Source organism: Leptonychotes weddellii, chromosome 5 (genome assembly GCF_054177405.1).
Source record: "Leptonychotes weddellii isolate Sample4059 chromosome 5, ASM5417740v2, whole genome shotgun sequence".
Lineage (NCBI taxonomy): Eukaryota > Metazoa > Chordata > Mammalia > Carnivora > Phocidae > Leptonychotes > Leptonychotes weddellii.
In genome coordinates, this window is record NC_138373.1 from 60565286 (window position 1) to 60581055 (window position 15770).

Sequence of the window (15770 nt, forward strand, 5' to 3'; positions counted from 1 at the left end):
ACTTATGCATTTCTGTTCTTATTAGTATTAGACTTTTACAAACATGAAATGCCTAGCCTACATTTCTGGCTTGCAAAGCATCCTAAATACCTCTGTCAAACTTGCTTTGCTTTTATCCCAGCTCAACTCATCATACCAACCATATGCATAAATAAAGATGTAAGCATCTGCTATATGGCAAATGGTCTCAGGGGCAGATGTTTCCATCCTTATGTTCATGTCACTGGTGCTGGATACATTATTTGAACAGATGTACACAATCTGAAAGTGTTGTGTCCCTCAGTGAAATGTCTCCAACTGCTTTCTATCAAAGAACATAAATGCTATTTGCACCTGCATTTATGTTAATAATATAAAGGCAGCGGGGGTTCTGACAAAGTGGAATGTGATGCTATGAAATATATTTGCATGGTTAATTGGAGCTTCTGAGAGACTCTGCTGCCAAATGGCCACACTGACACTGATACATGCCCAAGCAGACTATGTGATTAGTAGCCTGCTTTTTAAGCAGGGGAAATATGGCTATTTCAAACAACAAAAATACTCATAAATCTGAATTTACTATGAATATTCTAAACCCTGGCATTATATCTCAAAATAGGAAAATAACTTCAAGTATAAGGTCTACGTGATAAGCTTTAGGCCACCCAGGTCATTTCCATTTTGTTTGATGAGAAAATTTCTATAGGTACGTGTGTGTTTTCCATTTGTACTTCTGTCAACAGCATAACATACTAATAATCCATATAGTGGTATTTTGCAGAGGTTATTGCACTGGAAAGTTCCACTTTCCAACATTAAGTAAGTTAACCAAAACCAGCTTGAAAATGTCAATTTGTACTTGGTCTATGACATAAAATGGTACCAAAAGTCCAAGAACAGCATTTACACCACTAGTTAAGATCAAAATGTTTCCATATGAATGTCACATATTTGGAAACATAATATTTTGGTAATACATAGGGAATGTCCCCCCCCAATGAGGTCACAAAGCCATGTTAAGCACTAAACACAAAGCATCAGATTATAGTGGTTCTCCTTGCTACTGTGCATTAAATGTGAGGGCTGAAGAGCTAAAGAATTTGTGTTAATAGTTGTATTCACAGCTTTAGTGAGCTAAAAACTTGCGGTCTCTTTCAAATAATATATTTATTACTTTATTTTTATTTTTTTTTAAGATGTTATTTGAGAGAGAGAGCATACGAGAGCATAAGTGGTGGGGAGGGACAGAGGTAGAGGGAGAAACAGACCCCCCACTGAGCAGGGAGTCCGACTTGACTCGGCTGGATCCCAGGACCCTGAGATCATGACCTGAGCTGAAGGGAGACACTTAACCGATTGAGCCACCCAGGAGCCCTATATTTATTACTTTATTAACTTGACATTGATAACATCAACTTTGCACAAAATTATTATATCTGAGTTAAATGTTACCCAAAGTAACTTATTCTACAAATTATTCTGAGATTTACATTGTGCTTTAAAAGAATTTAAAAGACTTTACATTATTTGTTTCAGAGATCTGTAGATCTGTGATTCAACAGTCTTGCACAATTCACAGTGCTCACAATAGCACATACCCTCCCCAATGTCTATCACCCAGCTCTGAAACAAATAATGCAATATATGTTAAGAAAAAAAAAAAAAGAAGAAGATAGCAGGAGGGGAAGAATGAAGGGGGCGGAAATCGGAGGGGGAGACGAACCATGAGAGACGATGGACTCTGAGAAACAAACTGAGGGTTCTAGAGGGGAGGGGGGTGGGAGGATGGGTTAGCCTGGTGATGGGTATTAAAGAGGGCATGTTCTGCATCGAGTCCTGGGTGTTATGCACAAACAATGAATCATGGAACACTACATCAAAAACTAATGATGTACTGTATGGTGATTAACATAACAATAAAAAATAAAAAAAAAAAAGACTTTACAAGGTATATTTGTATACACTTGATCCTCATTATTTCCAGATTCTATAGGTACAAATTCGCCTGCTTGCTAAAACTTCTTTGCAGTCCCCAAACCCATACTGGTGAGACTTGCATGGTCATCTGTGGACACGCACAAGCAAACACCTGAGTCATTCCATATGCACATTTTCAGCAGTGGCCAATGCTCTGCCTTCTTTCAGCTCTTCTATTACCAACAAGTGTCATTTTTGTGCTCTATTAATGTCACATTTTTCTTATTTTTTTTCCTTTTTGGTTGGTGATTTCACTGTCTAAAATAGCCCTCAAGCATAGCACTGCTGTGCTGTCCAGTGTTCCTAAGTGTGAGAAGACACTGATGTGCCTTGTAGAAAAAATACATGTGTTAGATAAGCTTTGTTTAGGAATGAGTGATCATGTTGTGTCTGTGAGTTCAGGGTTAACGACTCCACATAAAGCTAAGTTCTGTACTGATAGTTGATGAAAACGTTGTGTTGTGACCAGAGGCTCACAGGAACCTAATGCTATGGAGCAATGGTTCAGTATTAGCTACAACCTTATAGAACGTGACTCTTGTGAATGATGAGAATCGACTGTATCTTATCTCATCTGGCTGTTCCAGAGCAAGAATTACTATTCCCAGTTGGGAGATGAAGGGACTGAGGTTCACTGATTTGGCCAAGATCACAGAGCCTAAAAAGAAGGGTGGAAGGGTCAACAGAACTCAACTCTTCAGCTCTTAGTTCAGTATTCTTTTCCCAGACTGAGGGGGAAAGAAGAGAAGGGGAACAGGAGAGAAGGGGGAGGAGGAAAAGAGAAGATAGGATAGGAGCTTAAGAAGCAGCTTTAATACCATGGTGGAAAGAGTCAAACTGTAGTTAGATAATAAGATAATAACCCATTTTTTGGTTAAGTCCTCACAGAAGGTAAACTATTCTGATAGGTAGTACAGCTTTATTGAAACCGAGCCGAAATAGTAGAGCTTCATTTGGGTTTCCTTTTTTCCCCCTGTGCTCCTTGCTCATGGCCTCTCCAAAGGCAATAAGTATTTGTTAAGTGAACACGCAGACTTGGAAACTCCACCTTGGTGTTTCGTCAAGGACAGATGAAAATGTTTTCACAGCATCTAAATCATATGATTTTTTTGAAGTTTGAGTTTAAAGCGTTTTCAACAAAATTTAATGTATATATGTGAAGCCACTACATGCCGAAGTGCTTGAAAGCCTGCCAGAGACAAAAAAAAAATTCATCAAGAAGTTTAAAAAGAACCTGATACTAGGAGCCTATAATAAGATCATTTTGCTAAACTTTAAAAAAAAAAATGAATATTCACTACTTTGCCCAAGTGTTCCCTGAGTTCTAATATGCTATACTCACAAATACCAAAATGTTATGTCTGGATGTATACTATATAAAAATATAATATAAATAAATATAAAAATACATACTATATGTGTATTTTTTAATCCAACAGCACCTCTTATTTTTTTAATTTAATTTTATTATGTTAATCACCATACAATACATCATTAGTTTTTGATGTAGTGTTCCATGATTCATTGTTTGCGTATAACACCCAGTGCTCCATGCAGTATTTTTAAGTCTTTATATTTTTAGGCCGTACCATAATTATTTTAAAAGTATTTTATTAGGGTGCCTGGGTGGCTCAGTTGGTTAAGCGACTGCCTTCGGCTCAGGTCATGATCCTGGAGTCCCGGGATCGAGTCCCATGTAGGGCTCCTTGCTCAGCAGGGGGTCTGCTTCTCCCTCTGACCCTCCCCCCTCTCGTGTGCTCTCTCTCTCTCATTCTCTCTCTCTCAAATAAATAAAAAAAATCTTTAAAAAAAAAAAAAGTATTTTATTAAATCAAAAATCCAGGTTTTTTTGTTTGTTTGTTTGTTTTTTTCTGATCCAAATCTGAATTCACATGATACACAGTAAAAGCCATGACTGCAGAGTTAAACACTGTACAAGTTTTGGAAATGAGTTGGGGTTGACGGTGCATATTTAGCTAACTGCAGTGGTTCCAAAGGGGGTCATTAAGACCCTCTTGCCACAAAGCATCTGCTGTGTTCTCACCTCCATTTATTATTACTCTCATTGACTAAAAATAGCACTCACAATTTGAAAACTACCTTTGAACAATGCAAATGTTATGACAGAGCTGAGAAGAACGTTAGAAGACCCGTGCAAGAAGACCTTCCTACTTGCAGCACACTTGCCTCGACAATGGCAAAACTGAACTGTGAAGTTGGCAAAGGACGAAAAATTTCGAACAACTCCAGTAAAACAGACCCTCCCTCAGCTCAAATGAAGACTCTTTCCTGTCCAATGAACAGTAGGACTTGTTTTAATCAACTATGTGGAGACTGACAATTCATCCTGCCCTCTCCAAGGTGCAAACTTTGACCCTTCATTGGCATCACCACAGTGAACTTTCTAGCACATGGAAAACATAAACTGTCCCCGTCAGAGAACCATTTGGCAGAGCTGCTCCTCTGTATTTCCTTATCTGGCAAGTAAGAAAATTTACGTGCGTTTTTAATCATTGTGGTGGTCTATCCTTCAACAAATTTAAAGTAGAAGTTACAACAACTTAGTTGGCCTTATCCTGTTGTTGTTATGCCTTTTTTTTTTTTTTTTCAAAAACATGGTTTATTACTTGCTACAATTTGCTATTTTCCAACACAAAATACCTGTCCTTTTATTTCTACTATCTTATTATTTGAAAATATCAAACAAACAAAAAAAAGTTTTGGGAAAACCATAAATCCTACCCCCAAATCCTGAATGCATGAGAAGATAGAAAATTGTAATGAAGTAAGTCTAATGAACTTCTGGAGATTCTATAAGTAATACTTTCACACAGGAAGGAATAATGATGACACTAAATTATACTGGAAAGCCTTTAATATACTACAAATTATCATTAGAGTGATACTATGATATTAAATCTCTTTATCCAAAATTAGAAAACATTTAAATAGAAGGCACTAGAATTTCTAATTAGTTTCTGCTAGTTCTTTCCCAGCATTAAGCCCATATCCCTTGATCTCTAAATTCCACTTGGTTGTCTTCTACACATGTGTTAATGTCCTGAACAAATGTCATCTCCTCTGGTGTGTTTCCCCCGCAAAACGTCAGCCTCAAAACTTCTGGCCTAACCAACTGTCCCTTCGTCCAGGTTCGCAAAGGATGTCATACTTACTTCCCATACAGCATTTGTCATGCATTCTTCTAGTTAATTACATACATGTCTGTTCTTCTAATAGGATTTTGTGTTTTGTAAAAGCACAGGCTGTGTCTGATTTATCTTTGGATCTGACTGGTTAACTATTATACTGGTGATCATTAAATCTACTTCCACCATGGAAATTTTATTAGGAGATACTATGTGATACACTGGATTTTCTTAAGCTCCACAACTCTGCTGGTAATATCCTACCTGAATTTCATACATTAATATGTATAATATATGTGCATGTGTGTTTACAAGTCTGAAGTTTTTAAGTATCATAATTCATGGATAGCCATCAATGATGTGTTAAATAAATTACTCAGAATTTAATTAACAAATGGCATGTGCCCAGCACACTTCTCATGTCACATAACTGATATTTGATGACATAAATATAAATTAATATGTTTGATCAAAGAAGAAAAAGGGGAATGATCTAAAAATAGAACTAGAAATATTCTTTATAGATTTACAGTGTGACACAGGGGACACAGTTTGAGTTTGGGATTTTGACAGATCTGGGTTCAAATCTTGGCTCAGTCACTTCCCTGACTGGTGATCTTGGTAAAAGTAACCAAACTCCCTGAACCTTTCAGATAAAGATTGTATCTAATTTATAGTGAGGATTAAAGAAAACAAAGAATGTAAAGTTGTGGGCAGAGTGACTACCACACTGGAGGCATGTGATTAATTGAGCTCTTTTAGTTATTTTATCTTCCCATCCAAGTACTAACCAGGCCCGACCCTGCTTAGCTTCCGAGATCAGATGAGATCGGGCGCATTCAGGGTGGTATGGCCGTAGACTTAGTTATTTTATCTTTTTCTCTGTTAAGTTCTGGGTTTGGGGCTCAAGCATCTCTGGTCCCAGAAAAGACAGACAAAGTATTTACTAGAGCTACTGAACTCCTAGCTAGGCTTGACGGCGTCTTATTTTCTGGCCAAGCCCATGGAGATAACTAAGCTTATGCAACAGCTTGAGAGGTAGACGAGAAAACAAAACAAAATGAGGCTTGATGAGAAACAAAGGAGGCAGGAGGTGTGAGAGGTGACATGAATGACTTCCCCTTATCAGCCAGAAACCAAGCAGCTCATTGCTTCATTACATAGATTTACAACCTTTTAGAGATAGAGAAGAATATCTAGTAATCCTGGCTTTACTAATGGGGAAACCGAAGCTTACAAGCAAAAGAAGTAGTCTGAAGTTCCACGGCTGGCTGGCAGTAGATGTGGGAAAGGAGGTCAGCTTCCCTGACATTTGGTCTCGTGCTCGTCCTTCTAAGCAGTCACACCTCTAGCTCAGATGAACAAGGTGATACCAGCTAGGACACTAAGTTTCCAACCCCTTGATCAGCTACCTATTACCACAGAAATCTTCCAAAGGATATACACCAGAAAACACTCACAGGAAATGCACACTTTTAATTTCTAGTTAGGGTTGCTCTCCACTCTTTCATCCCACACCCTTTCTTGCCCTCATGCGCAGGGCTGGATCTCCTGTGATTCTCAAGGACTCTTTCTCCCCTTTGGCCAAATGTCTGGACCAGAAGTAAGCCTGAGGTCCGCTCTGTATTTACTTCCCTTGGGTCCCCGTGGATCATGCTTGGCCTTTTAAGGCCAGTAGGCACCTGAAGAAGGAAGCAGCCACGCTCATCTCATTACAACAGCCTCCTCAGATATTAATAACAGCCATTAAGAGTATAGCCACTATCATCTTATAGTGCCTAGTATATACGTAGGAATATGCTAGCTGATTTACACGTATTATATCCTTTCATGTCTACATGACCTCTAGGGTAGTACTTGCTATGTTCATTTTATAGATTTATAGATGAGAAAGAGGAGTCAAGTGATGTGCCTAAGATATGCAATTCAGTGGTAGGGCTGTCAGACCTGGACTCCATGCTCTTAACAGTTACAATGTTGCCTTTCCTTTTAGTGGAGAGATCAAAGAGTGTTTGCTATGGTTAAGGGTTCTTTATAGCAAATTCCCTCCATTCACTAAAAGTTTTGTCTTCTGTGAAGGAAGCCCAAGTTTGCATCATTAAAGACATTATTTTTCTCACATACATATCAAAATTTCTCTTCTGTGTAGAAAAGACTATGTAGGGGCAGGTGAAAGACTTGAATTCTTCCTAAGGTTAGAGTTTGCCCTTGAAGGAAATTTAATTACTCTTTATTCAGAAAAGACACTATCTCCACCTATAAATTGCTATAAACCTCCAGGAGTTCCTGTTAAAAAACCATGATTTTCGCGGCCCCTGGGTGGCTCAGTCGTTAAGCGTCTGCCTTCAGCTCAGATCATGATCCCAGGGTCCTGGGATTGAGCCCCACGTTGGACTCCCTGCTCCATGAGAAGCCTACTTCTCCCTTTCCCACTCACCCTGTTTGTGTTCCCTCTCTCGCTGTCTCTCTCTCTGTCAAAAAATAAGTAAAATCTTTAAAAAAAAACAACATGATTTTCTTTATAAATCATGTGGGGCTGGGGAATGGTTTTTCCTGTTTCTTTTTAAATGACTATGGGAAGAAAAAAGTCAAAGAAATGTATTAGTGACTATCCCCTCTCTCTACATCTGTGTTGTGTGTGTGCATGTGTGTAAGAATATATATACATGAATATAGTCTTCTCACTAAAACACGTCATTTTGTTTCACCAAAACCAGTACTCGATAATTGCAGTAGACATCTATTGGTGCCAACTAAATGTCTACTAACGGGCTGGGGTCTGTGAGCTTTGTGTGGGATGAGATGGCCCTACTCTCGAGGAATTCCCAGTCAAAGATGCATGTCCTTCTATACACTTCAGTAATTTACCAAAGGAAATCAACTTTCCGACATAATTAGGATTTTGTTCTTAGTTCCAGGAAATAAATTACCTCTGGTCGGGGGATAGTGGCACTGAATGTGTCAATTTCTACTATTTATAACACACGCATTACTGTTTTCCTCAGCATGGTTATCTTACCTTGATCTTTTGGTGGTACTGATAAGGAATTCTGCATTATGATGTATTGGACTTGAATAGCAACTTCCCTAAAAATAACCAAGCACAAATAATAATTAGAAAACAATTCAGATGCCTTGTTAATACATACGAACAATGTACATTATAAGCTCTTTAAAAATTTTTCCTATTTATAATTATCTGAGTAATAAGAAATGGACTGTGTTATTAAGAAACTATTTTACTTCCTTCTCTTTTGTATACAGACAGGGTTGTATGGAGTGTACTGGTGTGGGCTTGGAGGCAGAAGCAAAGACACAGTGAGAGAGGAACTGTATCTGCATCTCTGCCCGCGGTGGCGCAAAAAAAAAAAAAAAAAAAAAAAGGCAAAATTAAGATTCCCTAAAAATGCCCTGCCAGATAATTATGTTTCATATACTCTATTTAAGAAGAAATAACTTAAATGTTTTGCAATATACATAAAGGTAGCATAATTGCAGTGTACTCATTTGATGAAATATAATTCAGTCATTAAGATACAATTATGAAGATTATGTAGCAATCTGGAAAATGCACTGAACGAACATGGTAAGTGACACACACCCTAGGATTGCAACTATATAAAAAACAAAGGCATAGCAAAATGCATGACAGGAAATATGGTAAGATGTGTACTGGCAATGTGTTTGTTGAGGTACTTCCAGGGTTTCTGCCTCCAATTTAGCTATTTTCAGAAATGTCTATAATATAATGTATATTCAAAACATTTGAATATAAAAATAAGGCAGTTAAAGACCTTGAAAAAAATATAGGTAAATATTTTATAAGCTGTCAAACACAGAAGTGTTTCAAGCATGACATCAAAGACAGAAGCCATCAAGGTACAGATGGATCTTTCTATTTAGAATTTTAAATGTTTTTAAATAGAAAATTAGCCAAAATTAAAAGGCAGGACTTTTGCTATAGCCAAGATTGAGTAACAGAGACCAATTTGTCCTCCCGCCTGAAACAAGCCAAAAGATAGACAAAACTGTGAAACAGTATTTCAAAACAATGGACATCAGATCAAAAGACTGTTCCCTCGGGAGACAGGAAACAAATGAGAAGAGCCGTATGACAATGCTGAAGGAAGGGAGAACTCTGGTGGAGATTCCCAGAGTAATGGAGAAAAGAGAGCTGTAGAAAGAGAAAGAGCAAAGAAGAGGATCTCCATTGGGTATCTGCATATGTACTGATCAGCACATGCAAGTAAAGAAACTACCTGAGGTCAGGGGAAGATCCAAGCTTCTCAACACTCACAGAGGGGCAGGGATATCACCTCTTCCTACCAGCCAGACTGAAGAAACTCCTAATTCACAGGACATCAAGTAGAGGACAAAGGGTCTTGCCTTAGTAGAGGAAATAATCAAACCCTACACCAAGCCATTTCTCTGGTTTAATAGAACAAATAGTAAAGTGAGACTGAAAGGGAACAAACTATTTCCAAGTGTCTTAACTGTACATTTAGAACAGACCTACAAAACTATCCATCACCCAACAAAGTAAAATTCATCATATCTGACATGTAATTAAAAATTATCAAGCATACAAAGAAGCAGGAAAACACGAGCCATAATGCAGAAAATAATCAAAACTGACCCTCAACTGACACACATTAGAATTAGCAGTCAAGAATACTACGTTCTAACTGTAATTAAGTAAGGACTGTATTTCATATGTTCAAAAAGTTAAATATAGATAGGAAAGATATAAAAAAGACCCACGTAAAATTTCCAGAGATGAAATCTATAATATATAAAATGAAAATACACTAGATGGGATTAACAGCATATTACCCATGCCAAAAGAAAATGTTAGCAAACTTGAAGACATAGTAACTAGAGATTTTCCAAAAGGAAACTCAGGAAGAAGAAAGAAAAAAGAAGGAAGGAAGGAGAAAGAAAGAGAGAGAGAGAAAGAAAGAGAGAAAGAAAGAGCGGGGGGAGGGAGGGATGGAGGAAGAGAGAAAGAAAAAGAAAAGAAAGGAAGAAATGATAACTGAGCTATAGGACAACTTCAAGTAGCCTAATATATTAGTAATTGGAGAGGAGAAAAATGGAAGGACCAAAAAAAAATCATATTAGAAATAACGGCAGAAGTTTTTCCAAATTTGAGTAAAGCTATAAACACACAGACCCCAAAAGCTCAAAATTACGTGAAGCATAAAAAACAGTGAAAACTACACCAAAGCATATCATGACCAAATTGTTCAAAAATAGTGAAAAAAAATTTTTTAAAGGCATTCCAAAGATACATTACATATAGAGGATTTCTCCTTGGAAACAATGCAAGTGAGAAGACAGTGGAGCAGCATCTTTAAAATACTGAAATAAAAAACCTGTAATCTAGAATTCTATGTTCAGAGACAGTATCTTTAAAAAATAAAGGAGAAATGAAGATATTTTATAAATACAAAGCTGAAAAAATAATTACTAGTTCACTCACACTATTAAAATGCTGAACAATGTCTTTTAGGCAGAAGGAATGCTAGGTTAGAATATGGATCTATACATAGGAAGGAAAATTATAGAAATGGGAACTGTACAGTAAGCATACAAGGCTTTTTTTCTTAATATTTAAGTGTCCTAAAAATATGACTATTTAAATAAAAATAAGAATGAAAAGTGGGGTTTATAACATGTAAAAATGATATATGATAACAATAGGACAAAAGTTGAGAGGGGACTAATATAAGTATACAATTGTAAAGTTCTTATATTATCAGTGAAGTGGTATAATATGACTACAAAGTAGATTATGATAAGTTAAACATGTATATTATACATCTCAAAGCAACAACTAAAATCACAAAACAAAGAATTTTAGCGAAAAAGCCAATAATTTAAAAATGGAATCATAAAAACACTCAGTTTTCAAGGGAAAATAGAAGAACAGAATAAAACAGATGGGACAAATAGAAATAAGATAGCAAGATGGTAGATTAAAACCTAATCATATCAATAATCATATTAAATATAAATGATCTAAATATGCCAATAAAAGAATAAAGTTTGTATAAAAATGCAAGACCCAACTATATGTTGCCTGTAAGAAAGGCACTTTAAATATGGAGATACAAACAGGTTATAAGTAAAAGAATGGAAAAAGAGTTAGCACCAGACAAAAGAAAGGTAGAGTGGCTATATTAGTAACAGAAAAAGTAGATTATAGAGCAATGAATATTACCAGGCATAAAGAAGGTCATTTCATAATTATAAAAGGTCAACTCTTCAAAAAGATATAATAATCCCAAATATTTATGTTCCAAATAATTGAGCTTCAAAATACATAAAGCAAGAACTAACAGAACTGCAAGGAAAAATAGACAATAATTTATAATCAATACTCCATAAGAGAAAATCACTAAAGATATTAGAGGGCAACTTGACCCAATTGACATTTATAAAACATCCCACCCAACACTACAGAATATACATTGTTTTCAAGTGCACATGAAATATTTATCAAGAAAGACCATATTCTGGGCCATAGAAAAAGTCTCAATACACTTAAGAGGATTCAAGTCATATAATGTATGTTCTCTGACCACAGTGGAATTAAAGTAGAAACCATAAAAACACAAATATTACCTGGAAAATCTCCAAATACTTGTTAACTAAATCACACACTTATAAAATAACCTATGGGTTCAAAGAAGAAAGCAAAATGAAAATTATGAAGTTTTTTGAACTGAATGAAATGCAAACACATCAAAAAGCAGTACACAGAGGGAAATTTAGAGTACTAAGCATCTCTTTTAGTAAAGAAAGTAGGCCTCAAGTCAATGACCTCAGTTTCTACCTTAAAAACCAGAAAAAGCAAATTTAAACCAAAGTAAGTGGAAGAAAAGAAATAAGAGATTGGAGAGTATAATAAGTGAAATGAACAACAGAAAAACAGATAAAAATAAATTAAATCAAAAGCAGATTCTTCAAGAATATCAATATATTTGATAAACCTTTAGCTTAATCAAAGGAAATGACCAGTATCAGGAATGAGAGAGGTGACCTCACTACAGATACTACTGCTATTAAAAAGATAATAGGGATGATTACAAACAACATTTTGGCAATAAATTTGATAAGTTAAATTAAATGAACAATTTTCCTGAAAGACACAAACTTCCAAAGCTCACTCAAAAAGTCTCTATATTTTCAAAGAAACTGAATTTCTAGTTAAAAATTTTCCCTCGAAGAAAATTCCAGTCCGCGATGGTTGGTTTCGTGAAATTTACTGAATATTTAAAGAAGAAACAATACCAGTTATGCACAAATTCTTCTAGAAAATTGAAAAGGAGGAGGGAATTGTAACAATCTAATTCTATGAGGCCAATATTAAAGAGATATTATACAGATATTATACAATATTAAAACCAGACAAAAAGCCACTAGAAGGAAAGAAACCTCCAGACCAACATCCCTCATAACATAAATGCAAAAATTACAAACAAAATTTTAGACCAAAGACACTACAAAGAGAGAAAATTACAGGCCAATATCCCTGATGAACACAGACGCAATAATCCTCAACAAAATACTAGCAAACTGAATTCAACAATATATTAAAAAGATTATTTACCATGATCACATAAGATGTATTCTAGGGATGCGAGGGTGGCTCAATATTTGCAAGTCAATCAATATGATACCTTACATTAACAAGAGAAAGGATAAAAACCACATTATCATCTCAATAGATGCAGAAAAAGCATTTGACAAAATACCACATCCATTCCTGATAAAAACCCTCAACAAAGTGGATTAGAGGGAACATAACTCAACATAATAAAGGCCATATTTGAAAAACCCACAGCTAACATCATACTCAATGGGGAAAAACTAAGAGCTTTTCCCCCAAGATCATAAGCAAGACAAGGATGTCCACTCTCACCACTTTTATTCAACATAATATTGGGCGTCCTAGCTGCAGCTATTAGATAAGAAAAAGAAATAGCAGGCATCCAGGGCGCCTGGGTGGCTCAGTTGGTTAAGCGACTGCCTTCGGCTCAGGTCATGATCCCAGGGTCCTGGGATCGAGTCCCGCATCGGGCTCCCTGCTCTGCGGGGAGCCTGCTTCTCCCTCTCCCACTCCCCCTGCTTGTGTTCCCTCTCTTGTTGTGTCTCTCTCTGTCAAATAAATAAATAAAATCTTAAAAAAAAAAAAGAAATAGCAGGCATCCAAATTGGTAAGGAAGAAGTAAAACTTTCACTATTTGCAGATGACATGATACTATATATAGAAAACCCTAAAGACTCCACAAAAAAAAAAAAAAAAAAGCCTCCACTATTAGAACTGATAAATGGATTCAGTAAAGTCAAGGAAACAAAATTAATATACAGAAATCTGTTGCATTTCTGTACACTAATAATGAAGTAGCAGAAAAAGAAATTAAGAAAACAATCCATTTACAATTGTACCAAAAAGAACAGGATACCTAGGAATAAATTTAACGAAGGAATTGAAAGACCTATACTCTGAAAACTATAAAACACTGATGAAAAGATATTAAAGTCAACACAAGCAAATGAGAAGTTATTCCATGCTCATGAACTAGAAGAATATTACTAAAATGTCCATAGTACCCAAAGCAATCACAGATTCAATATAATCCATATCAAAATATCAACAGCATTTTGTCACAGAACTAGAAAAAATAATACCAAAATTTGTATGGAATGACAAAAGACCCGAAATAGCCAAAGCAATCTTGAGAAAGCAGCACAAAGATGAAGGTATCAGAATTCCAGATTTCAAACTACACTACAAAATTACGATAATCAAAACAATATGGCAGTGGCACAAAAACAAACACAAAGATCAACAGAACAGAATAGAGAGCCCAGAAATAAACCTATGATTATAGGGTCAATTAACCTATGCCAGAGGAGGCAAGAATATACAATGGGAAAAGACTTTTTTCAATAAATAATGTTGGGAAAACTGGACCACTACATGCAACTGGGTCACTTTATTACACCATACAAAAAAATAAACTCAAAATGGATTAAAGAACTAAATATGAAACCATAAACTCCTAGAAGAAAACATAGGTAGTAATTTCTTTGACACCAGCCTTAGCAACATTTTTTCCCTCAGGCAAGGGAAACAAAAGCAAAAATAAACTATTGGGACTACATCAAAATTTTGCTTTTTGCACAGCAAAAGAAACCAACAGAACAAGGCAACTTACTTAATGGGAGATATTTGGAGTGGAGACTCTTTGGGGGGTATTTTTGCAATATGCTGAGCCTTAAAGTTCCACATTCCTTTTGATTCAGACCTTCCTTCCGATTCAGAAAGTATTCATTATCATACTATACTATGGCATGGTAGTATAGTACTATACTATACTGCCATCCATCTTCATTATCATCATCCTTATTACCTTTTTAAAATTCTTCAGGGTGCCATTTAAAATACACACAAAAAGTAAGACTGTTGAATCACAGACCTGTACCTCTGAAACAAATAATACATTATATGTTAAAAAAAAAAAAAGAAGAAGAAGAAGAAGATAGCAGGAGGGGAAGAATGAAGGGGGGAAAATCAGAGGGGGAGACGAACCATGAGAGACTATGGACTCTGAAAAACAAACTGAGGGTTCTAGAGGGGAGGGGGGTGGGGGATGGGTTAGCCTGGTGATGGGTATTAAAGAGAGCACGTTCTTCATGGAGCACTGGGTGTTACACGCAAACAATGAATCATGGAACACTACATCAAAAACTAATGATGTAATGCACAGTGATTAACACAACATAATAAAAAAAAATCATAAAATAAAATAAAATAAACACAAAAAGTAAAATCCCTAAGTAAATTAGGATATATTTTTACAATAATGCTATTACAATGTTTCTTAAATTATTTAAAATATAAAAATTGCTTATCATACATTTTTTGTATGAAAGCGGCTGGTTATGGAGAGGTATGGTTCAATACTTTCCCCCATATATGCATGACAAAAGCTACCAAATATTAAAAGGGGCTATTTCTTATCTTTTTTTTTAAAGATTTATTTATTTTAGAGAGAGAGGTGCACAAATGTGTGTGAGCAGGGGGGCGAAAGGGAGAGAAAATCTCAAGCAGACTCCCCACTGAGCACAGAGCCTGATGCAGGGCTCAATCCCACGACTCCGAGACCATGACCTGAGCCAAAATCAAGATATATGACTAAGTTTCCCTAATGAACAAATACTATCTTTGCCATCAGAAAAAAAAAAAAAAAAGACAAGTCTTTATATTATTGCTCTGGAATGCTACATGAGATAAGGAGTGCCATTAAAATAATTTTACCTATACCCCCAATATTTTGGCCTTTAAAGTAGAAAATTTGCTCAAATAGAGTCTAATGTCTTCTTCTGCCACTGTTGTATTTAACTCTACTGTAATTATGAGAAGTGAATGAATTATGTAATAAATGCACCTAATGCTTATTAAAGCAAACTTATGAATAATCATAATCTTGCATCTTCTGATTGGGCTGGAAATAAAAGTGCATTATATAAATGTGCTAGAGGAAAAGTGGCATAAAAAGTCACATAAGCTCTAACAGTATCTTTCAAATATCACACGAGCAAAGTCAATATGCATCTTTACTCAAGGCACCATGATACAGGACTAGCAGTCAG

General features: G+C 35.9%; 1 protein-coding gene across 17 annotated transcripts in view; it reads right to left on the reverse strand.

Moving 5' to 3' along the window:
• Positions 1-15770, reverse strand: part of ZNF438 (zinc finger protein 438) — a 178253-nt gene that overhangs the window by 20391 nt on the left and 142092 nt on the right. For all 17 annotated transcript variants that reach the window (XM_031017392.2, XM_031017387.2, XM_031017388.2 and 14 more), the window contains one exon: positions 8125-8192. In XM_031017392.2, the coding sequence (XP_030873252.2) occupies positions 8125-8161 (37 nt within the window). In that variant the 5' untranslated portion in view covers positions 8162-8192. The remainder of the gene's footprint in view (positions 1-8124; positions 8193-15770) is intronic.